Source organism: Chinchilla lanigera, unplaced genomic scaffold, assembly GCF_000276665.1.
Source record: "Chinchilla lanigera isolate Chin_1 unplaced genomic scaffold, ChiLan1.0 scaffold00012, whole genome shotgun sequence".
In the NCBI taxonomy this organism is placed as follows: domain Eukaryota; kingdom Metazoa; phylum Chordata; class Mammalia; order Rodentia; family Chinchillidae; genus Chinchilla; species Chinchilla lanigera.
The window spans coordinates 29,685,697-29,709,424 of NW_004955413.1; the positions used below are offsets into that span (position 1 = coordinate 29,685,697).

At 55.7% G+C, this 23,728-nt stretch overlaps 1 protein-coding gene across 2 annotated transcripts; it reads left to right on the forward strand.

The window, feature by feature from the left end:
• Positions 1-22,164, forward strand: Fam118a (family with sequence similarity 118, member A; the record flags this gene model as incomplete). Of its 2 annotated transcripts, none has more annotated exon segments than XM_013511625.1 (9): positions 1-29; positions 9,534-9,589; positions 10,080-10,335; positions 12,144-12,365; positions 14,321-14,449; positions 15,514-15,799; positions 17,416-17,448; positions 18,230-18,313; positions 21,011-22,164. In XM_013511625.1, coding segments are annotated over 8 exon segments (1,077 nt in total). In that variant the 3' UTR covers positions 21,031-22,164.
• Positions 22,165-23,728: the final 1,564 nt, after the last annotated feature.

The window sequence follows — 23,728 nt, forward strand, 5'->3', positions numbered from 1 at the left end:
GCCGTCGTCCACCCGCGAGCCGGAGGCAGGTGAGGGGCGGGTCGGGGCAGATCGGGCAGGCCGGGGCCCGCTGCCCGCCCCCGGGACCCCAGACCCCAGGGCCCGCCCGGGACCCCGGACCCCGGACCCCGACGCTCCTCGGTCTCCAGCGCTCTCCCAGCATTTTCGGGGACCCCAGGCCCCCAGGCCCCACCCGGGCCCCTCTGGCCCCGACAGCCTTCCAGACCCAGGGACCCTAGAGCCCCAGAGGTCCCCCTGGACTCCCGAGAGCTACGGCAGCTCCAGGGCAGAGCCCCCTCCTCTGTTCCAGAGACTCTCCGCCGCTGGAGATCCCCGGGCCTCCTCCGAGCCCCCTGCCGTGCGGCCCCGCCGCCGTTGCTGGGTGGGGCTTTTCTGCCACTTGTCCCTGAGACCCAGAGATCCCCACGCCAACACCGTCGAGGTTCCCTCTGGCTGGTCTCTGCCAGGAGGCTTCTATCCCTTCCTCTGAGGTCGGGGAGCATCCAGAACTCTTCCCGAGGTTTGTGACAATAATGGAAGTAGAAACATAACCAGTCACCTGAGCAGCACTTCCTTTAATTAGTTCATTTTTGGAGACAGGTTCTCACCATGTAGCCCAGGCTGGCCTTGAACTGCATACTCCTGCCTCAGCCTTGCACGTGCTTAAGAACCACTTTATAACCGAACAGGGGGTGTGTGCTTTGGGGCCCCCATGTGTTGTGTTTATTGTTGCAGAGGCCAGAGCGGGCGGTGTTTAACTTTTAATGCCACTGTGGGGCTCGCGAGAGTGGAGGGAGGCCAGGAGTTGGGGGCAGATCAGGGCCCTTTAGATCATCTCCTCGCTTTGATTTTTGCATTCCTAGAACTAGTCCATCCTCCCCACCTCCGTGTGGTGGAGCCAGCATTGTTTTGAACTCCTTATTCGGCCTGCCTCACAGGACTGAGGCAAAGTGGTGGCTGGAAAAGGACTTTTTTATCGTGACCTTGCCGATGGAGGAGGCTGGCTAATGTGCGCTCTCCCCGGGAGGAGGCGATTACACCCGAGATAGGTGATCGCAAGCTGGTGGCGCCTCCCTACCCTTAGGCCGGTTGTCCAATGGTGCGCTTCTGATCCTCATCGAGAGATGACTCTCCGGCCTGCAGATCTTGAGGACGAAGGTCATCCTTTCCTCGGGCCACACCTGTCACTGAGTGGCTTGCCTGGAGCAGTTCGTGACTATGACACAATGGGCGAAAGGCAGACTTGCCTGATTATTGTGGCAGACCAGTGTCCTGCGAGGAGCGGGCACTAGCCCAGCTCTCTGTGCTCTCTCTGGTGACAAGGACGCAGCCCCTGCTGCAGGGCTGGGTTGGAGGGTGACCGGCCGTGTGGTCTGTTTTATGTGCGGGTCAGGTGCGGCGGCTGGAGCATAGCTGGACTGGGGGTTAAGGAGGGCAGATTTGGGAGGCGTGAGCTGTGCCTGGAGTGCAGCCTCACCCTGAGGGTGGGTGGCTGGGGTTGTGTTGTCGGCCTTTCCTGAGGGGACCGGGCCACCACTGTGAGGAAGGGGCAGTGGGGAGAAGCGGTGGCGTTTGAGGAGCAGGTGATGCTTCAGGCAGGAAGGTAGCCTGTGCTTGGGGAGCGGGAGGGCGGGGTCCCAGTAGCCAGAGTGGGTGGGACTGGCCATCTCGCTGAGCGGTTGGAGGTGGGCATGGTGGAGAAGAGGGCCCACCAGGGCCTGGGCACAGGCCTTCTGAATGGTCACCCTGGTCTTGGAGGAAGCAAGACCACGAGAGAGGTGCAGTGCCCTGGAGCATGATGGTGGCGGTGGTGACCACGGCCTCCTCATCAGACTTAGTGCCTGGCGTCCCCTCAGGAAGTGCACGCTTGGCACTGTGGGGCAGGAGGAAGGGGCCGGTGGGCAGAGTGCAGCCAGGGCGCGGCTGGGCTGTCAGCAGCGGCCCTCTGAGACAGTGTGGGGCCCCACGGCCGAGGCGAGGGTGTCCAAACTGTGAGGGCTTCAAGGTGGTGGCAGACATATGGAATAGACAGAGCCTCAAGAAGGTCTCGGGGGCTTCCTGCCTAGGGGCCTCCTGGGGGAGGGAGAGGAGCCTGCTGAGCCCCGGGCACTAGAACTTCCTGTGATGAGGACAGCGGGCTGACTGTCATCCGGGGCAGCAGCCACAGGGGACCAGCATGACAGAGGGACTGCAGTTTTTATTTTAATGAATGAATCCTGGGAAGGCGCCCCCATCACACACCTGGGGTGCCGTGGAAGGCACACTGCTCCAGGCTTTGTTCTTGTTTGTTTGAGACCGCGTCTTGCTGTGTAGCCCAGGCTGGCCTGGAGCTTGTAGTAATCCTCCCACCTCAGCCTTCCAGTGCTGGAATTACAGGCACCACCTTGCCTATCTCAGGCTTTGTTCTTTGAAATGTTCTCCAGTGTAAAGCTTCCACCCTCCAAGGTGATGGTGTCGTTTCTTTTCACATGGAAAGACCAGAGGCTCAAAGAGTGGGTTGTCCCGGTATTACTCAGGGCAGGCCTGCTGTGTCCTGCGTCCTTGTAAGGAGCCCGGAGCCGGGAGCCGGGAGCCGGGAGCCGGGAGCCGGGAGAAGGTCGTGCCGGCATCGTCGGCATTGTTTCCTGGTTTAGCCTGCTTATCTGTTCCCTGCTGAAGTTAACATGGACAGTCCTGTGACAGGCTAGCAAAGACCAGATGGAAACGCTTGCGAGCTGCTGGCCTTGCCCAGGCCTCCTGAGGGGGGACCAGTGGTCACTGGCAGTGTTTCTGAGAAGGAAGGGGGTGAGACAGCGGGAGAAGCCGCGGGGAGGCCAGGCCGTGGGCCTTGCTGCGTGTGGAGGTGTGTTCAGGAGGTGGAGGTGGCACCTGAGACAGAGCTTTGGGGTCATAGTGGACCAGACAGTGCCCAGGAGAGCAGCAGGAGTCTGGGACACAAGCCGGGACTGAGTTTACAGCTTACTGTACTCCTTGGGGGACACTGACCCGGTCGTTACCTCTCAAGAGTCTCAGTTTTCACTTCAGGAGAAAAAGGAGGGTATTTGGTGTCACATAGTAAGGAGGAGCTTACTTCCAGCTTTAAAATTCTGAGTTTCATCAGATTACTTTCTAGTATCTCTCTCTCCTCTCTGTCTCTCTCATTGAGACAGGGTCTCACTATGTAGCCCAGGATAGCCTCGAAATGTGGTGATCCTCCTGCCTCAGCTTCCCAAATCCTGGGATTACAGCCTAGAGCATGTTTTACGGGTCCTCAAGCTGGGTAAACGCCAGAGGTTCAGTGTGCTCTGGCCTCCCATTATCAGTAAGCAGTGAGGCTTCTTCAGCTGTGTGACACGTCCCATCTGAGGGACAGACTGTAAACTGCATGTGCTTCAGTGTACCACAGGTCTCGGGACAACAGTGGGTAGACCTGTTTGCCCTTCCGGGTGGCACCAAAGTTAGAAGAGGTGCAAGACTACACCACGCTGTTGGCTTCTTAAAGGGGCTCAGTGTCGTTCCGGACCAGGTGGGGGAAAGCAGCGCCCACATCGTCGGGTTATGGGGCGGGACGAGTGGGGAAACACTTGTGACGTGCGTAGTGAGGTGCTGTGGATCTAGCAAGGGCTGTACGCGTGACGGTAGTTAACATTGGCCTTACTTTTTTTTGAGGTGCTGATGGTGCAACCCAGGGCTTTACCACTGAGTGGCATCCCCACCCCTTGTTGGTTTGTTTGTTTTTCTTTTAGCTTTCTGTGATCTTTAGCTTTCTCACTGCTTAGCTGTTTCCCTGGTTTGCGCCCCAATGCCGTGCAGTTCTGTTTGGGGTGCGGGTTTTAAGAAGCCAGTTAACATGTTTGATCTTTACAAAATGGGCAGTTTTTCTCTGTTGTACTTAACTCAGCTGAATAAAAACTGTTTGAGTAGGGTGTGTTCACATTAATGGTCCACATCTACAAATTGGAGGAAGCAGTTCATCCTTCTCATCCTTGGTGACCACTGGGTTAGAGTTTCCCAGAGCCGTTGGTTCAGTCACAGCCTGGTTGTGGGTCCGCCCTGGAGAAGCGGTGCTGAATCACAGCGCACGGATGTGGGGCAGCTGTCCGCGGTGGCCGAGCATCTTCCAGCTCATACGCGTCTTTCAGCTGCTCCCCTCACTACACTGCGGCAGGCCAGCCGGGCGAGTGGCGGCTCTCGATTGACAGGGGAAACTGAGGCTGGGAGAAGTGTCCTGGTGTGGGGGTGGCGACCTCCCCTCACCCCAGTCGGTTTGCTCTGCCAGGTCCCAGTGTGGCTTTGGTGCCTGAGCCTGATCCGTGTGGCTCAGGAAGTGCACACATTTTTGGCCATTAGTGAGTGGCTTGCCTCTGTGTCCAGAGGCTCTCGAGGGGCTCCCTGGGATCCCCTGGGATCTGTCACCGGGCCCAGATGTTTGCTGGTGGTTAGAGACGTGGCTTCCACGTGTGCTGGGCACTTGCTCTTGTTGCCTCCCCACGCTGACCCACCCACTAACGCTGGAAGCCAGCTGCGTGACAGAGGAAGACTGCGGGCATCAGGAAAGGGAGAGGTGATGTTGGTGCCAGCTGGTCCCAGCACCCAGGTGGCAGGCTGGAGGGTACTGGCTTTCAGGCTTGTGGCCTTCCAGCCTGCCTTGGGCTTGTGTTCGGAGGGAGACTGGCAGGTGTGCCCTCCTGGAAGGGTGTGGCAGGCCACAGGGTCCACCTTGGTTACTCGGATTAAACTCAGGGTGTCGGAGCCTGCTGTCTCCTAAGTAGCGTGTGTCTACACCATTTTGTGAGGTGACTTCACTAACAGTGGCCGTGGCGGCGGTAGTGATAGTCTTGGCTGTCACCACCTTGTTGCCCAGTTGCCTTCGAGCCCTAGCCTGGCCGTCCCTGCAGGTTCTAGGGCTGTCATGCTCCCTCACTGCTGGGACCAGCTGCAGGTGAGTGAGAGGCCAGCCCTTGGAAATGCTGCTGGTTGTGTGGGCATCAGTGTGACCTCGCGCTTGGCGCCTGTGAGCATCTGTCTGCTGCCTGGTCCTCTGCACCGTGATAGGTGCCGACAGCCTGTGAGTGCCTCTTCCTGCTGTTTATGCTGTGTAAAGCCCATTTGACCCCCTGTTTTCTGGTGCAGGGGAAGGATGCAGGGATGCTCTATCACTGAGCTATATCCCCAGCTGCTCTTTTTTTTTTTTAAGGGTGGGGTGGTTTTTTTTTTGAGACAGGTTCTCACTATGCACTTCAGGCTGGTCTTGAACTTGCAACAATCCGCCTGCCTCAGCCTCCTGAGTGTTGGGATTATAGGTGTCTGCTACCATGCCCAGCTCCCAGCTGTTCTTAATGACTTGTTTTCTTTCGGTATTGGACCTTCACACTGACCAACATCTCCAGCCCATTTTTTATTTGAGAAAGTGTCTCATTAAGTTGCCCAGGCTGAATTTGACCTTGGGCTGCTCCTGTCTCGCTTCCCAGAGTGCTGGGATTTCAGACATGTGCTACCACTTTGTTTTTTGTTTTTTGTTTTTTTTTTTTGAGACAGGGCCTTGCTAAACTGCCCAGCTTGGCCTCAGACTTGCAGTCCTCCTACCTTAGCCTCTTGAGTAGCTGGGATGACAGGTATGTACCATCATAGCCAGCTTATAAGTAATAGAAAGAAGCTGATAGTTTTTAAAAATATTTTTTAAGGATCCTTCCCTTGAGTTTTTATAATTCACAGTGCTCGTTAAGTGAAACCGTAGCTTGTAATCAAAAGTGAATACTAGATTTTTCTTATGCCACTTTTAATAATTAGCATTGGTGACAGCCCCTGAATCTTCCTGGCCTCTCGCGCCAGGTCCCACTCTGGTCTTCCTTGCCCACCTCTGCTTTTCATACCTGTGTAGAGCGGTGGCGGCGGCAGTGAGCTGTTGCTCAGTGCTGGGTCGTGGCGGGGTGACTCACACAGCCATGAGCACCTGCCTGAGTGAGGCCGAGGGGCTGAAGGCGCCCTGTGCCTGGGTGCAGGTGGGGCTGGCTGTCAGCCTGGGTCCTCTGACTGTCTCCTGCGAGGCTGCCTTGTGGAGCGCAGAGTGCAGAGCGCAGGCTGCACTGTCAGAGCGCGGACTTGCCTCCGCTTGCAGCTCAGTGCCCGATGGGCGGTGGGCAGAGCAGTCGTGTTGAAGGCCAGCAGCAGTGTCTGAGGTGTGGTGGCACGGGAGGCCTGGTGGGGCGTGGGGGCATTGGAGGCCTACCATACCAGGCTAGTGATGGGGGAGGTTTGCCTTGCTAGCTGAATGAAAATAAGCTCACTTTTGTAGTGTATCGTATTTGAACTAGACCCTTTTTGATGAGCATTTATTTAGTACTGAGTGCTGAGGCTCAGAGGCAGAATAAGGCAGTGTCTAGCTGTTGCATACCTAGTTTATAAAACATTTGTGACCTGTTCTAAGCAGGAAACATCCTGCTGGTACTTTTATTAGAGGCTGTGGATAAAAAGGACAGGAATTGCTTATAAGAATCTGTATTGGGGCTGATTTCGCTTTTAGAAAAATGCTGATAGTTCCTTGAAACAGAAGGGATTGCTGAGATGACTGGGCTTGTGACGACATGATCACCAGGGAAACTGAGATGCAGTATGTGACAGGCCTCCGGAGGGTTTTGTTCCTGTGGTCTGGAATCCTACTGGCTTGGAGGTGTGGCGTGGACGGGAGCCAGGTGTCAGGCTGGGTGTCCCTCGGAAACTTCGAGGGTTGGGCTGTGCAGATCTCCCCAAGACATCGGTAGAGAACCAGGGGAGATTTTGGGTAGTCTCCAGGTTATTGTGAGATTTAGTTCTGGTCTTTATGCTGCTGCCCAACAGGAAATGAGGTAATGTCTTTAAACACAGTATTTGTCCGGAACTGTAAATGCCTCATATGGCAGCTCTGCAGCTCTCCCTGCTGGTCGCTGTGCTGAGCGCGGATGTCAGGGGGCCTTCCTTCCTTCCTCTGTTGGCTGCTTTGACCCTGAGAGGTCCACATTGGTTTCAGCATCTGGATGGCCCGCGCCTGTCGGGTTGGGAGCTGGGTGACTGTTGGAAGGCCCTTGGAGGAGCTGGCTGTGGGCCCAGCAGGGGTGCCGAGAATGTGGAATCATTGAGGGAACAGGAGACAGGATCTTGTACAGTCGCTCCTGGGCTTGAATTTGTGATCTTCTTGCCCTGGTCTCCTAGTAGTGGAGTTATGGGTATGTGCCACCATGCCTGGCTTGAACTAGAGATTTTATTTTTTTTGATCCTGGGGCTTAAACTCGGGGCCTTCACATGGAGCTGCACTCCCAGCCACCCCTTCTTGTTTTGAGACAGGGTCTCACTAAGTTGCTACGTTGCTCAGGCTGGGCTTGAATTTGTAATTGTCCTGTCTCAGCCTCCCAGTGTGCTGGGATTACAGGTCTGTGCCTCTGTGCAACCCCAAGAATTAGAGATGACAAGTACCAACTCCTACAGTCATTATGTACTGCAAACATATAGTAAGGAGAATTTTAAAACGTTTTTAAAAAGCTCCTCATGTGATAACAGTCATTTACCACAGCCTTCCCTCCATTTGTCTATAGGATTTGGAAACATCCTCTAATGTGTGGAGAAGCTGAGGCAAACGGCCCCTCCCGTAGGTGGGAGGAGTGCTAGTCCTGCAGCCGTGTGGGTGGACAGGCCCAGGCAGGGCGGGTGGGGTCATCAACTCTGGGTACCTCGCGTTACCCTGCAGCAGGAGGCCCGAGTCCTGTGGGATGTTGAGAAAGGAAGGCGGGTGCAGCCTCAGCCCTCGACCCCAGCTGGGCCCCCAGCTCGGAGCCCACACATGTCACAGCCGCACTGGCGAGCCCCGAGCCCTGGAGACGCGGCCAGTGAGTAGGAAGCCGTAAGTTACGGTCGGTACACTGAGGGTGAGCAGTCGGGGCAGTCAGCGAAAGGCCAGGCGGAGAGCCAAGCGCCCCTCTTCTGCAGGGGAGGGATCGCGTCATGTAGTGGAGAGCCGCAGCCTGCTGCTTCTCCTTGGAGAAGTCCTAGCGAGTGACCCAAAGTGGACCTGACCCTGCGTGACTGCTGACTGCAGCGGGAGAAGGGGAGTCGGCGGGCAGCCTCACCCCTCTGGCAGGTGACCCACGGAGCCTCACGTTCCTGGCGTGTGGACTGTGGCTGCTTAGCCTCAGGGGAGGTGACGGCAGCTGCAGGGCCTCGGTGAAGCTGGGGTCTCTTCAGCAGGGGTGTGGGTTGTGTTGCTCGGTGGTGACTGCAGGATACCCACGGGCTCTCCCGCCTCCTGCCGTTTGTGTGCTCACCCTGGAAAATTAGCCCTGGGTGACGCGGTTCTAGTGGAGGGGAGGAGAGATCACACATTCAGACCGGTGGCTTTCAGTCATGCTGCAGCCCAGCCGGCGCCTCCTGCTCCACTTGAGCAGGCGGGGCATGGTGTCTGGGGCGCCATATCCTGAGTGCAACAGCTCTGCTGCTCGCAGCCTCTCCCGGGTGGGGGCTTCGCAGTGAGGTGGAGCCTGGGCGCTCGCCCTGTGGTCCTTGTGTCAGCAGAGTGGGGAGGCAAGGCATCGATGTGGCATGAAGATGTGGCTTGTGTGTGTGGTCACGAGCTGTCACAGTGCAGGGGAAGTGCTCTGTCAGTGCTTGAGAAGGGGTCTGCACGCGCTTTCAGCTGTCCGACTGTAAAAAGCCTAACAGGGACTCGCAGACGGGAGGGAACCCCCGTGCTTAGTCAGCAGGGTTCTCGGCTGTATTTTTCGTTGTTTACAGTGAATATTAGCTCTAGAATTGAGGGAAACGTTGTGGAGTGTAGATAGCTGGGTGGGTAGAGACCGGATGGTGCGAGAGTCCTGGTTTACATCACGTGGGGTTCGTTCGGCCGAGGTGAGGCCTGGCACCTGGATGTGGTGCCTGGAAGCCTCAGGCCCAGCACCGCAGAGCCGGGCCTCTCCCCCAGGAAACCCCGTGCGCGTCCTCCTGTGAGCAGGCATGTGGGATGGGTCTGCCCGGAGCTCTTTGGAGCCGTGTCTAAAAGGGACGCCAGAGTATTGTGGAGCCCCCGAGCCCCCTGTAACCTCTGCTCTGTGGTTCCTTCCCATCCAGCAGTGATGACCGAGCCTCTGACTGGCCTGGTGAGCCACATGAGGTTAGCAGTGTGGTTTAGGAACATTTTGTGGGTTGTTTTGTTTTGAGACAGGATCTCACTATGTCCTTCAGGCTGGCCTTGAACTGGCGTTGATCCTCCTCCCTCATCCTCCTGAGTTTGGATGTTTACTTTTTGTATGTGGTGTTTTTCAAGTATTCTAATTTAAATGGAGATCTGAGGCCTTTAATTCTAGACTTATTCTCACCTAGGATACTAATAAAAACTTTTGAGCCAGGCATGGTGACATATAGCTGTAGTCCTGGCAGTTGGGAAGCTGAGGCAGGAGGATGGCTGGAGATGTAGCTTAGTTTGAAATCCTGGTTTCATCTCCATTATCATTTGCCAGCGCACGTGCACGCCCCCCCCCAGCAATTATCTGGGAAATACAAGTTGCTTCTGATTACTTTTTTCTCTTTAGGATTCACAGATGGATTCAGAAGATAAGACAACAAATAAAGGTGAACAAAAATCAAGGTAAATGAACTCATGTCTACCTTCAGTCAGGTTTTTTGATCTTGGAGAATCTGGGAGAATCTGTCGTGAGGCTACAGAGACAGGAGTGAAATAGGACCTTGGGGCAGGCTGGGCCTCTGGGCCTGGCATGTAAGGAGCTGTCTTGGGGAGGCAGGGTGGCCCTCCTGAGGAGGGAGGCGAGTGGCTCCTCGGGCGCTGGCGGGGTCTTCGCTCTCACTGCCCGCAGGGATTGTTTGTGGTGGGCAGCTTGCGGAGGCGAGGGAGGCTCAGCCACCCGAGTCCCTGGTGGAGTGAGGGTTGAGCAGCAGAGTGAACGCCCAGAGCAGGAAATGCCAGGGCTTTTGTCTGCTGCTGGGGGGGTAGAGGGGACCGAGGGGACGGAGTGTGTGCCTTTAGGGCTGGTCTGGGTTTGACCTGAACGAGCCGCGCCCAGACTTGGGGTTGCAGTGCTTCTGTGCTGATACTTGTTCTTCCAATCCTTATGTTGAAGCAGAAAGTTTTTAAAAAGCCTCATCCGGAAGCAGCCCCAGGAGCTGCTGCTGGTCATCGGGACTGGCGTCAGCGCGGCCGTGGCCCCAGGCATCCCCGCCCTGTGCTCCTGGCGCAGCTGCATAGAGGCTGTCATCGAGGCTGCAGAGCAGCTGGAGGTGCTGCACCCCGGGGATGTCGCCGAGTTCCGGAGGAAGGTGATGAAGGACCGGGACCTGCTGGTCGTGGCCCACGATCTCATCCGGAAGATGTCACCTGTGAGTCTCAGACAAGGACTTGAGAGAGCATAGGTCTCAGCCTGGGTCCGGACCAGGCTGGGAGAATGTGTAGCGCCGGGCTGGTGAGCGCTGTGACGTCAGGTGGCCCCAGGGCAGGGCACAGTGCGCAGTGAGTGCCCTGCTGCGCTGGGCTCAGGGTGCCGTCCCCGCACGCTGGTCATGAGCTTATCACGTGTCGGCAGGCCAGCCGAATCTCTTCAGGGGCAGCTGCTCCCTTGACGCTGAGCGGGGAGAATGCAGCGTTTGCCTGCTGAGGAAGTGAGTGGGCAAGGAGTGCCATTGGTGACCCGGGGACAGTCACCGAGTGGTGTCCTTGATTGGGTCTGGGCACGGGGTGGGCTCGGTCATAGGCCAGCTGTGGTGTCGGGACACAGGTGCAGGGAAACTAGGCCGTGTGTGTGTGTGTGTGTGTGTGTCTGTGTGGTAGAGGCTGGCGCCGGGGTCTCCTCATTGCCCCTGTCTGATAGAGCAGTCCATGGGGTGGGTGGGCATGGACAGGGACAGGGACGATAGGGGAGTGAGGGCTGCTGTAAGGACACCAGAACTGTGGCTTCAGTGTGACAGCGAGTCAGTTATCACATGGGAATCCAGGCAGGGGAGCAGGGAGCCTGCGGTGTAGGGAACCAGGGCGCCGGCCCCATGCCCAAGGTGAGCGGCCCCTCCTGCCCTGCACGGTGGCCGTGTTCCTGCGGTGGGCAGGGAGGGTGGCGGGCTTCAGTGGGAGTCACTTGCACCCGTTTCCATCCCAGGCTACCCCAGGCTTTCCCCATGCTGGGAAAGGCTCTCGGGGAACCGGGCCAACCTCAGTGTCCTGTGACTCGGGGATGACTACCGCCACTGGGTGGGGGTTGGCGCGTACAGCCGGGGCCAGACCTGCTGTGCAGCCTGCTTCTGTGAAGGAGCTTCTGTTGGCACGTGGCCGCACCCATCCTTAACACTTCGTTTTGGCTGGGTTGGTGCCCAGCGACAGAGCTGAGTGGCTGCTTGAGACTGGCCCACAGGCCTGATGTATTTCCTCGGTGGTCCTTGCTGGACAGAGCGCTGGCCCCAGCACAGGAAGAGGAGGGGAACAGCTAGCGGGCCAGGGCGGCTGTGGCACGTCTGGGCATCGAAGGCCCTGACCTTCCTCTGCAGAGAGGCCAGCTCTGGGCAGTCGTGCGAGCCCGTGGCGCGCGTGCTGCAGCAGGCTGTTTGTATCATCGAAAGCTCTAAGAGGCGCGCCGTCCCTGCCCTAGGAGATGTTCTTTAGGTTTTCGCAAACCTTTGTCAGGAGGAGTTTCGGTGTGGGCAGTCAGCAGGGTTGGGGACTCCTCAAGGCGTTGCAGTGGCCTGAGTGAGCAGGGCAAGGTGTGTGCTGCCTGGGAGAGGAGACCTGAGGGGTGGGCAGCGTGTGGGTCCTGGCGGTGGCCTCAGGCACTGGAGTCGCAGACAGGAGGGAGGCTGGGCCGGATGGAAGCTCTGGAAAGGTCCTGCCGAGGGCTGGCACGGGTGCCGAGGGCTGGCATGGGTGCCGAGGGCTGGCACGGGTGCCGAGGGCTGGCATGGGTGCCGAGGGTGGGAGGGCGGTGGGAAGGGATAGAGGCAGAGCGGACCCTGCGCACGGCCTTGGAGCCTCCAGGACGGGGAGACCAAGCCCAGGCCACCCTGTCCTCCTGCCCCCGAGGGGGTGGCCAGCGCACCTCTGGAGGCCTCCCTGTCCTAAAGTCTTGTAAACCGTTGGGCCTGCAGCACCGAGAGCAGTTCTGCCTGGGAGCGGCAGGAGTCGTGACTCTGTCCCTCTCCCGCAGCGCACAGGCGACACCAAGCCCAACTTCTTCCAGGACTGCCTGATGGAGGTGTTTGACAGCCTGGAGCAGCACATCCAGAACCCCCTGGTGCTGCAGTCCATCCTCGGCCTCATGGACAAGGGCACCATGGTGCTCACCACCAACTACGACAACCTGCTGGAGCTCTTCGGGCAGCAGCAGAACAGGCCCATGGAGTCGCTGGACCTGAAGGACAAGACGAAGGTGGGGCGGGTGGCGAGGGAAGGTCCCTGACGGCCACAGGGAAGCCACTGAGTCTGTGGGACAGCCACGCCTGCCGCCTCAGGCAGCCGGGCCAGGTGGCGCCCTTGCCTCTCCACACGGCCTCTGCCGCTCTTCTGTCCTTTCATGCCGTCCCCAGGCCTGCAGAGCGCCGCAGTGTTTATTCACTGTAGCCCCTGAGAGATGTGGGCAGCAACGCGGTAAGAGCGAGACACCCCACCCTGCTGCTGCAGCTTTTTTTTTTTTGGTGGTACTGGGGATTGAACCCAGGGCATTCATACTGAACTATATGCCAGCCCTTTATTTTTCATTTTGTGACTATATTGCCAAGTCACTGAGTTGCCCAGGCTGGGCTCAAGTTTGTAATCTTGCCTCAGCATCTCAGAGTGCTGACATGTATCAGTGTGTGCCACAGTTGCTGGTCAAATTTTTTCTTTAGCAATCCCAGGATTTTTTCTTTTACAGTCCTATAATCTCAACACTCAGAAGGCTGAGGCAGGAGGACTGCCACAAGTTTCAGGCCTGACTGGGCTATGTAGTAAGTTTAAGGTCAGCCTGAACTATATATAGCAAGACCCCATTTCAAAAAATCAAAACAAATTTGGATTGCAATTTATACAAAGTTTTTTATTGTAGTTTTTCTTTACTATGATACTGGACATCTTCAAGGTATTAACCTGTTTTCAAAAGTGTGATTTTTAAATGGCAGTAGGATTCCAAGAAAATTATAATTGTTCCCCTTCTCTCTTTTCATTAGTGTAGTTTTACTGGTATAAATACACTACAATGAAAATCCTTATACCTTGGTGTTCCCATGTGTATTTCTTCAAGGTAAACTCCTAGTGGTGTTTCCTGTCAGGTGGCGTGGTGTTTTAACAGACTGCTGGTACAGATTACCCAGCTGTTTTCTGGGATCACCAGCTATTCACCCACAGCTAGGTCCATTTCCCATCTCTTGGCCAGCATTCAGTGTCATTAAAAAAGCAAAATATTCTGTCAGGTGTGGTGGTGCATGCTTATAATCCCAGCACTTGGGAGGCTGAGGCAGGAAGATTGCAAGTTTAAGGCCAGCCTGGGCTACATAGTGAAACTGTCTCAAAAGGAAAGAAAAAAAAACAAAAAACAATATATTCTTTACCCACTTGATAGGTGAAAATCTAAAATTTTTCTTTTTATTACTAGGCTGAGACGGTCAGTCTCCTTTCATTGATTTTCTTTGTGAACATGTTTGCATCTTTCATGTATTTACTTATTTTTTTTACTGTCCTGCCACCAGTGCTGCCTGTCACTTAGCTGCAGTGCCTCACGCTTTTCTCCATGGCAGTCTCTCCTGGGGTGGCCGTGGTCTTGGCTGCTGTTGGGGTGGCATGCATGGGACTTAGCCCTGGCAGGAGCAGGGCATGGGCTGCAGCCCTCCGGGGAGGCCAGTGGCCCCGTGTGAGTGCCAGCCAGCGAGAGGACACCCTCTGCTCCCCTGCCTGTCCCTGTCTGCCCAGCAGGCTGCGATGCCCCACACCCAGAGAGAGTCCCATGGACACACGCGTCTTTAAGGTGTTTCGCTGTGTCTTGAACTGAGATGGGTACAGTTAGCATTGGCTGAGTACTTTTCTGTCCATGTATACTTTCCCTTGGTGTAAAAATAACACATAAACCAGGTGATGAAAATGCAGTGTGCCTTAGAGGCTCTGCCCCCTGCCACGTGCCGGGGAGCTTCACTGCAGACGGCAGGCCTTTGCTACCGGCCGGCCACAAGTTCCCAGCAAGTGCTGCCAGGAGGAGCTGGTGCCCACAGCTGAGGGTGGGGAAGGTAGACAGCGCAGAGACACCGTTCTCTCCAATGGAGGCTGCAGAATCCAAAGCGGATTTAGATGTTCGCTTCTCCTGTCCGTTTGAAATAACTTCAGGCTATGTGTCTTCATCTTGGCTTGCATCGCTAGGTCCTCCAGTGGGCGAGAGGCCACATCAAGTACGGAGTTCTCCACATCCACGGCTTATACACTGACCCCTGCGGGATGGTGCTGGACCCGTCAGGATACAAGGACGTCACACAGGACCCCGAAGTCATGGTATGGCCCCTCTTCCTTAGGCCCTGCTTGCCTCCACTGGGGACTCAGTGGCCATCAGCCCTTCAGCGGCAGCCTGTGGGGTTTCCTGGTCCTTGTGGCCAGCTCGCTCATGGGGCGCGGACAGGGCCACGTTTCCTGTGCGGGCTGCGTGTCTGCCCTGGCCGGGTGCCCGCATGTGGACTGTGCTTGTGCGCACTTGTTCGGGGAAGGAACCGTGAGCCTGGGGCCTGGGGCTGTCGGCCCTCAGTGCTGCCCGACCGCCCTTCTCTGTGCGTGCAGGCAGCCCGCCGCCTGGAGTCCTCTCCTTAGGGAGCCTAGCGGGCTCTTCAGCTTTCAGAACTGGCTTCAAAGCTCCATTGTCCATGAGGCTTTCTTGCCGCCTCCCCGGAATGGAGCGTGTTGGAGTGGTGTGTCGGGCTCCTTCCAGCGCACTGGTTCTGCCCCTTCCCTTGGGCTGTGGGGCTCCTCGGCGCTCTTCCAGCAGCGGCGCGGGGACTGGCTGAGGCGCGGGGGTGGCAGGCTGGGTAGGAAGCCCTGTGTTGCGGGCCGAATCCGTGACTGTCCACCGCTCACTGGCGTGAACCCTCTGGTCTGTGCTTCTCTGTGCCACCCCTGGGGTCACTGTCACTGCTGCCCTCCTTCCCCAGACCCTGTCCACTCTTCCCTAGGAACAGGTTCCCCTCTGTGATCACTGAGGCAGGCGCTGGGTTCAGGTGTCACTGAGCACCACCCTGAGCTGTCTGCCACGTCCGCATCTGTACCGAAGTTGTCAGGGTCACACGTAACTCTGGAGGAGCAGGACTGGCTGGCCTTGCGTGGGGTGTGTCCAGACAGCTGCCGACTGGCACTGTGTGCACTCGCTGGGCGAAGGCTCCCCGAGAGCGGTTGGGTGCTTGGGGTGGGCCACAGTGCCTCGGGGAGAACCCAAGGCTTCCCCGCCCTCCTCAGGTGGCCCTTGCGGCTGGCGGGGAGCAGGCCGCGAGGCACACGAGCCTGTTAGTGGGAAGCGCGTGGGGGAGCGCCGGCCCCTCACCTGTGCTCCCCGCCCCCTTCCCGGCTCACAGGAAGTCCTGCAGAACCTGTACCGCACCAAGTCCTTCCTGTTCGTGGGCTGCGGAGAGACCCTGCGCGACCAGATCTTCCAGGCCCTCTTCCTGTACTCGGTGCCGAACAAGGTGGACTTGGAGCACTACATGGTGGTGCTCAAGGACAACGAGGACCACTTCTACAAGCACCAGGCCGACATGCTCCTGCACGGGATTAAAGTCGTGTCCTATGGCGACCGCTTTGACCTCTTCCCCGGATATGTGCAGGATCTCACCACTCAGATCTGCAAGCAGCGGAGCCCAGGTGTGCAGTTGTCTTCACTTTCCAAGTTCAGAGTCACAGTGTCCTGTCGTCGTCTTCTTTTGGACATATCCTCACCATACCCTAAGTTCCTCACTCTTGCTTTCTACAAGTGCCTCTGTGGAATTGAAATTTAGAATTTGGGTTACATGGTGTGCTAGGAATAGAATTCAGAGTTTAATTTTGTTTTGTTTTGCCTTTGAGACAGAGTCTCGCTGTGTACTTCAGGCTACTCTTGATCTTGTGTAGCCCAGGCAGGCCTTGAATTTGCAGACATCCTCCTGTCTCAGCCTCCTGACTGTGGGGATTGCAGATGTGTGCCATCACACCTGGCACAGAATTCTTTTTTTAAATTTTTTTTTTGTTGTGATACTAGGAATTGAATTCAGGACCTTGTGCTTGCCCGGAAGGTGCTTGTGCCCCTGAGCTATATCCCCAGGCTCCAGAATTTTAAAGTTTATAGCTCTGTACACAAAAGCAAGACACCTTTGTTGTTGTTTTGGTTACCTTTACAAAGAAAGGAAGCCCCCAGGCTGGTTGTATCAGTTGTGACTCTTCAAATGCAGATTTCTCATTACTTTACTTTAAAGGGTCTGTGTTTGTTCAGAGTTCAGTTTGTACAGTACCAGGTGATCTTCGGAAGACTTTGATCTGTCCGAGTTCCCTGGTCCAAGTTAACTCCCTGTCCTTTCCCCGGGACTGTTCTTCTGCCAGGAGCAACCAAAGACAAGTAGGGGCTTTGCAGACCCCGGTGTCTAGGCACCAGGGAGTGAATGGCTTTGAGTCTGGGGTCCTAACACGTGGATGCCAGCAGGCGTGGGAGGTGGGTCCCGCCTGGCCTTTCGGGGTGACAGGAGCTGGATGGAGGAGGAGAGCAGAGAGACCAGCTGGGAACAGGAAGGCGAGTGCTGCACTGGTTCTGCCCCTGGCACTTGCTTCTCGGGCGCTCGTGCTCACATGGGCTGCTCCCGCTGTGTGCTTCGGGGCAGCGGCGCGCTCCTCCTGGTGGGTGGAAGGGGGCCCTGCTCCCCGAGCCAGCGTGTCGCGCGCTGCTGGGATCCCGCATGCTTGCCCTTGCGGGTGACTCAGGGACGGAGAGGCGAGCTCAGAGAGGGGCAGAACGTGGCCCGTGAGCGCCCGGGCCCTGCACAGAGCAAACGCACCGTTCAGCGTGCCCGGGAGGCAGCTCTGTGGGGAGGTGGGGTATGCGCCTCACCTCTGCTGGCTGCTGGTGTCACACGGCGACCAGGACCCCCCTCCCTCGTGGAGACCCCCGTTCCAGGCCCCGGCACTGAGAGCGTTCCACAGGCCGCATGAGTCTCGATACGTGGTGCAGCCCCTCTCCTGGCAGGGAGTGCCCGCCGACGGTGACCGTGATGCCTGTGACGCTGGGTACGGCATGGTGCCCGTGCGCCACCGGCTCCAGGTGTTCTGCACGGTCGCTGAGTCCTCGGTCAGCCCTGTGAGGTGAACAAGAGGCAGTGACTGGCCCAGGGGCCTCTGCAGGCCCTGTGCTGATCCCAGCGCGCCTCCGCGGGGGGCGGGCGGAAGGAGAGCGGGAGCCCTGTCTCACACTGCTGCCCTGTCTGGGCTCTGCTCACTTTTCTCTTTCCTCCCAGACGCGGAGCGAGTGGACAGCACCACGTTCCTGGGTAAGGCGATCTTCATTTCTGTCAGCCTGATTTTGCCCCCACGCTGCCTCGTTTTCCTGCCCCTACCTGTAAAATCATGCAAGTGTTTGTCACGTTAAATAAGAAGCCTGCCCTGAACAGCCCGCTGGAGAGGCTGCACGGCAGGGCGGAGGCCGCCCCTGCCGCTTCCTAGGGAAGCACAGCGTGGGGACAGGGTGGTGCGCTGCACCTGACAGTAAATTCCGTCCTTGAAGGCGGAGTCTGAGACCTGGAGCGAGGCTCCGCTTGGCTTGGGCCATGCGACACAGGGCGCAGACACGTCGGGTGACCTAGCCCTCAGAAATCTGCTTCCCTGCAAACATTTTCTGGTTTGCTTGCTTGAAATGGGAATGCTCTTGGGAGCTCGGCTCTCGCCTAGTCTAAATGAGGACTCAGCAGCCCCAGTGTCCCTTGTGCATAACGAACAGCAGCGTCGCCACGTCCCTCGAGCGGGTGGCGAGGAGCTCTGCAGGCCTACCTGGCCTGTGGGCAGTGTCTGCACGCTCAGGTGCGTGTGGTTCAGCCCAGGAACTGAGCAGCAGCACGAGGCTTCCCTCCTCACCCTGCTCCATGGGAAAGCTGAGAATAAGTGTTTTTCCCTAAATAGGGCTGAGAATAAGTGTTTTTAAGCAGTAACTCAATGGCTGCAATCTAGTGTATGGCAGGGGTCATCTACTGGTGCTTCAGTGAGGTAGGACTTAGAAATGGGCCCTTGGGATGGATTCTTGAACAGAGCGGCTTTTAGTAAATTTTCCTCTTTCAGGAAATGCATGTCAGGACTGTGCAAAGAGGAAAATGGAAGAGAATGGAATGGAAACTCCCAAAAAACTCAGACAACCAGATACGGGTACTGTGTGCTGGTGTTTGTGTGGGAACTTGTCTCCTGCTTGTCTTGCTGGTCGGTGTCTTCAGTCACAAAGCTTTGCTTTAGTGACCCCAGTCCCTCGGTGGGGGGCAGAATGACCGCACTGGGTCAGAGTCCGTGCACAGGGAGGCTTGCAGCGGGACCTGACCGCTCATGCCAGCTGCCCAGAGGCCCCTGGGTCTTGTTGTTTTTTGTTTTTTGTTTTTTTTCTTCCGGTACCAGGAATCGAATGACGACCTTGCGCTTGCCGGGCAGGTGCTGTGCCACTGAGCTAAATCCCCAGCCCGTGCCCCTGGGTCTGTTACCGAAGGAGCACAGGCCGAGCAGTGAGGTTTGGGTCGGGTCAGGGATTTTCAGATGGAGATGCCCAAAGGTCACAGCCGCTTTGCAGTACTATCCACTTGTGTCCTTACTTGCTAAAGAAAGCCAAATGATTGAGACCTTTGTCACTGAGGTTTAGTTAACTATTTTCAGTTTCCTTGAACTGTCTGCTTTGGTAGTGTCACTGTGTTGAAACTAGGAAAGGTGACCCGGCTCCCTCCTGCAGTCCCCCTCCAGCTCCACTCCTTCCAGGGTCGTGCGTTGTTCTGCGCCCCTCAGCTCGCAGAGGTTGGATGAGCCTGCCGCCCTCAGACCCCAGCCCGTGCACTGTGTCCCTCACCTGGGTACAGGATACAGTCCTTTCTGTCTGTAGATTGACGGTGAATGTTGGAAAGTAAGCACTTGATTACAAAGAGTGCATGTTGGTTCCTGTTTGCCAGCCGTGTGTGGCACTAGGGCCTGGCCAGGCCACCTGCGCTAGCTGCAAAATGAGTACTCAAGGCCAAGGGCAGACGTGGCTTCTCCCTTATGTCCTGTGTTCTGGTCTTAACTCTCTCGTATGCAGCCTTAGATCATCTCTTCTTCCGCCTTCACTGTTCTCTCTTCCAGGAATTCATACTAGGGTCTCCTGAGTTATTTCCAGCATCTTTTATGTTTTGTCTCTCTAAATTTTCATGTCTCTCAATTTTTTCATAAACTTCTTAGGAGATTTTCATAATTATGTTTCAGAAAGTCCTTGGATTAAACTTTTGTTTTGACAGTGTGATCTTAAACATGAGAGGCCGTGTTTTCTGACTGAACATTTACCCCACTAGCATTTGTTGTTCTGAACTGTGGTGTCTTTTCAGATCTCTGGAGAGCCAGAGGCTCACCTGGTCACCTGACCCTATTCCTGAAAACACTGGCCAGGGATCTTCAGATAACGGTTGTTTGTGTTATACCAAGTTATGTAGGAGAACCTCAACAGGATGTCCTTCAATACCTATGCATCAAGACACCAAGCATCTGCAGAGCTTTGAACCATTTAACACTGTTGGTGGCTTATTTAAACATTCCAAGGCACTGCTCTCCCTGGCTGTGTTCTGGTTGGAGATTTCTAATGTGAAGTTCTTCAGAATCTGCAACTTTGTGAGCATCAGCTCAGAGCTCAAAGTTTGAGATTTTTAGAACATTTTGGATTTCAGCTTTTCAGATTAGGGAGGTTCAACTCCTTACAGTCTGCAGATTTTCAAAAAGTTAAAAACCTTACGCCTGAAACAGTTGTGTTTCCAAGCATTCTGGCTGAGGGCCACGCAGCCCGTACTGCATCGCCCTTTGTGCCAGAGGAGCAGCACAGTGAGGGGATCTGTCAGTACAGTCAGAGTGAACGAAACGACACAGTGAAATGAACAAGGCCACTTGTAAAAACAGCCCCTGCAGCAGTTGTTGCCCATCGGGGTTGGCGGCAGGAGACCGAGGGCGCAGTGTCCAGCCATGTAATTATGAATGAAGTGAGGGGCCGAGGACACTGTGCAGGCCCTGCGTGTCCCCATTTAGATCTGCTGTGACTTCAGTGCACACACATCTCTAGAGGGTGAATTCATTTTTGATTGTGTTTGGATAAAATTCTTGGAAGTCTTTTAGCAGATGTTTGGATTGTGAGTTCAGCTGGTAAGGACATTGGTAACTAAAATGGAGCGAAAGAGAAACTCATGCTGTGTCCTCCGGGCAGGTGGCTTTTTTCTGTGGTCTCTCCCTGTCACCTACTGTGTAGCGCAGGCCCGGGCTGATTCTCCATAGATGGCATAGACTTTCCCAGTTGCTTCGTGTGCAGGATGTTGTACCACTGTGGCCTGCTTCTGAGCACTGTGGCTTCAGGTGGTGGGGCCTCTTGCTTGGCAATGTTGCCAGAGAGCAGTGGCCAGGGGTGTCCTTCAAGGGTGCCAGCACCCACACTCCCAGGCAGTCGTGCTAGGGAAACCCCCAGGTCTCTGCTGTGAAGGAAGCCACGGCCTGCTCTGCCAGTCGTGCTGGCTACACCTCAGCCTGCAGGGCACAGAGCAGTAGGCAGCTCTCCTGCATAGCAGCCAGGTGTGCTGCACAGCCTTGGTGCTTCCCCACCCTCCGGCCACCAAGAAAACTGTGTCCATATTTGTAGGTTGAGATTGCCACAGATTTTGCCCGTGTTATCATTTTGTGGTCCTGATAGTATTTATGATGTGCAGACCCATTTCTGGATCCTAGCTATTTCCACTAGGGAGGGTTTTTAATATCTTTAGCACATAAGACATATTGTAAACTGGTTTCTGAGGTGGCAGTCCTCTTGAGAGTACAGTACTTCTTTAGCTGAACTCTAACTTTTGGTATTTCTTTTAACAGACGATGCTGGAGGGTCTTGATCTTTAAGACCAGTTAAACCCTGCAGTTTGAGAACCAGCCCTCTGTAACCAGTGCCATGCCTAAGCAGCGAGGAGCGTGCCGAGGCCTGCACCCGGATCTCAGCCCCAAGCCGTCACGTGCCCCCAGAGCCGCATGGATGTGTGGCCTTCAAGGCCGGGTATAGAGCTCTGTGTGCTTATCTGCTGGGAGGTGACACGGACACACTTCAGGAACACTGTAAGGACTGATGAACAGCTACCTCAGGGACCAACATGTGGGAAGGGATGTGCCTGGCGTCTAGTTCCATTTGACCTGCTCTCTGCATCAGGGTATTTCTGCTGATACGGGGGAGACAAGATCGTCCAAACAACAGTCGTTGCCAAAGAGAAAGAACTGCACACAGGCACCTATATTTGATGAATTTTTATGTGGAAACACCTGTTACTAAAGAAAGCATTTTAAACCTGTTTGTTACATTGGTAATAGTAAAGAGGCACTGAATCTACTAGTGAAAATGGTTTTTAGCAGAATGACACAGTCAGTAGGGCTCCGGAGTCACATCGTCCAGTAACCGTGCTCCGAAGGGAAGGCAGGCCTGGCACCGCTGAGCTGCCAGCGTCCAGAGCCGGGGCCTCTGAGGCAGCCGTCAGTGCTGAGCACTTGCACCGTAGGGCTGAGCCCGGGGAAGTTCCAAATGGAGTGTCAGTTCCGAGCTCTGTGAGTCTTCATTTTCTAGGCCAAGGTCCCAGCTTCTGTCCTCTCAACTTTTCCCCTGTGCCTCAAGCCAAAGGGATTTCCGCAGAGGGAGGTAGGTAAGCCCGGTAAAGGGCCTGCTGGCCCGAGGCATCTTCGGGGCTCACCACGGGCGGCAGCTGTGCTGGGTGCTGTGCGTGTGCGGGGAGGCCCCTGCCGGAGACCAGGCGGAGGCACAGTGAGGCCCTTCCTCTGAGCTCAGCCCTGCGCGCCTCCGTGGTTGTGCAGCACCTCCCTGGCACAGTCCCCACTGGCCCCGGGCAAGGGAAGAACAACAAACAGAGGTCAGCCGGGATAGGGCTGAGACGAGAAGACACACACCGGAGACATTTCTTCCCCTTTTGAAGCATGGAAACAAATCTGTGTCACACTGGTCATGAATAAAATTTTATTGGCAACCCTGTTGGCTCAACTTTTCCTTAGTCACGACAAGGCTTGGTGTACTGCAGTTAATGAGAACTTTAGCTGGAGTTGCCACTCAGTTGTGAAACAGTCCGTGATTACTTTTTAATGTATTTAAATTGTTTTTAAAGGTAAACCATTATTTTTCAACTCACATTTACAAAGTGCAGTCAGGGATAGAGATTGGAATCAGAAATTTCACGTACATAGGAGCGTACACTCGCAGGCGCAGCAGCACTGGGCTGCTTCGAGGAGTGGACAGAGCGTGTGTGAGTTCTGGTGTCTGTGCCGGTTTATTCTAACACAGCTGATGTTTTAGAACCTGCCCAGGCTGGGGCTCAGCAAGGGTTTTGTAAGTGAGTGCCACGCATTTATGTGTACTTCAATCAGGGACCAGTGCTGGTGGCTCGGGTGACAGCATTCGACTTTATCTACTGCCAGGAGCTGGAGTAGTTGGCATATTGTACCAAAGCTTCTTGAAGCCTCATCAGAACCAGAATGTTTACCACAGCTCTCTGAGAAGTGGGCCGACCTGTGCTTTAGGTGCACGGTAAATTGCACACCTCCCAGCTCCCGCCCCAGCGAGCCCTCCTCCTGCCCTCAGACAGACGCCAGGGCCGTCTAGATAAAGTGCTGTAGTCATAGTTGTACTTGTGTATTTCTTAACCATGTGATATATCTAGAACTGGTTATTTTTAATCAGGTTTTGTTTTTTGCCATACTAGTGGTTGAACCCAGGGCCTTCACACTGAGTTATAACCCCAGCCTCCCTCTTTTTTTGAAACAGGGTCTCCCTAAGTTGTTTAGGCTGGGCTTGAATTTGTAATCTTCCTGCTTCAGCCTCCCCAAGTGCTGGAGTCACAGGCCACGCCACTTCACTGAGTATGGTACCCGGGCCTGTACTTGCATATCCAGGTGGCTCTTCCTGTGTGCTTCTGCGCTGCACAGTGAAGCACGTCTGGAGTACTCAGAAGGATCGCTGATGGCAGGCACAGTGGATGCCTGAGCTGGAGGGGAGTAGCTAACCGTGCCCACGCAGCTCCAACAGGGACGGCTTGGCTCAGCGCCAAAGGCCCTGCTTTCGCAGCAGCCTGGTGGACTCGGCCTGCTTCCGGGCACAGTGTGACCCCGGCGAGGTCAGGCGTGGGCACCGCAGGAGGCTGCTGGTCAGCACTGGGCCAAAGCATGCTCGCAGAGGAGCCCCCCGCGCTGGTCTGACGGGACCTTCATCCCACACGTGACGTCAGTGGACATTTGGGAAAGCCTGTGCTCTTCAATACTTCCTTATCAGAAACCACACGCAGAAACGTTGAGGCCACACTGAGACACGTAATTCCTTTTCACTACAGATTTTCTTTTGGCTTCTGAAACTACACCGGAGATGTGAAATTGTTGTGTTGATATTTTCTTAAGTAACATACAGGCCCTCTGAAGTGATTTTCCACAAAAGCTGGGCTCAACGACTTACTCAAACCTATTCACTGGCCCATCTGACAGCCCTTGTTCCAGGCAGGGTGTGCTCAGCACACGCAGACCCTGGGTTTGACCCCAGGCTGGAGGAAC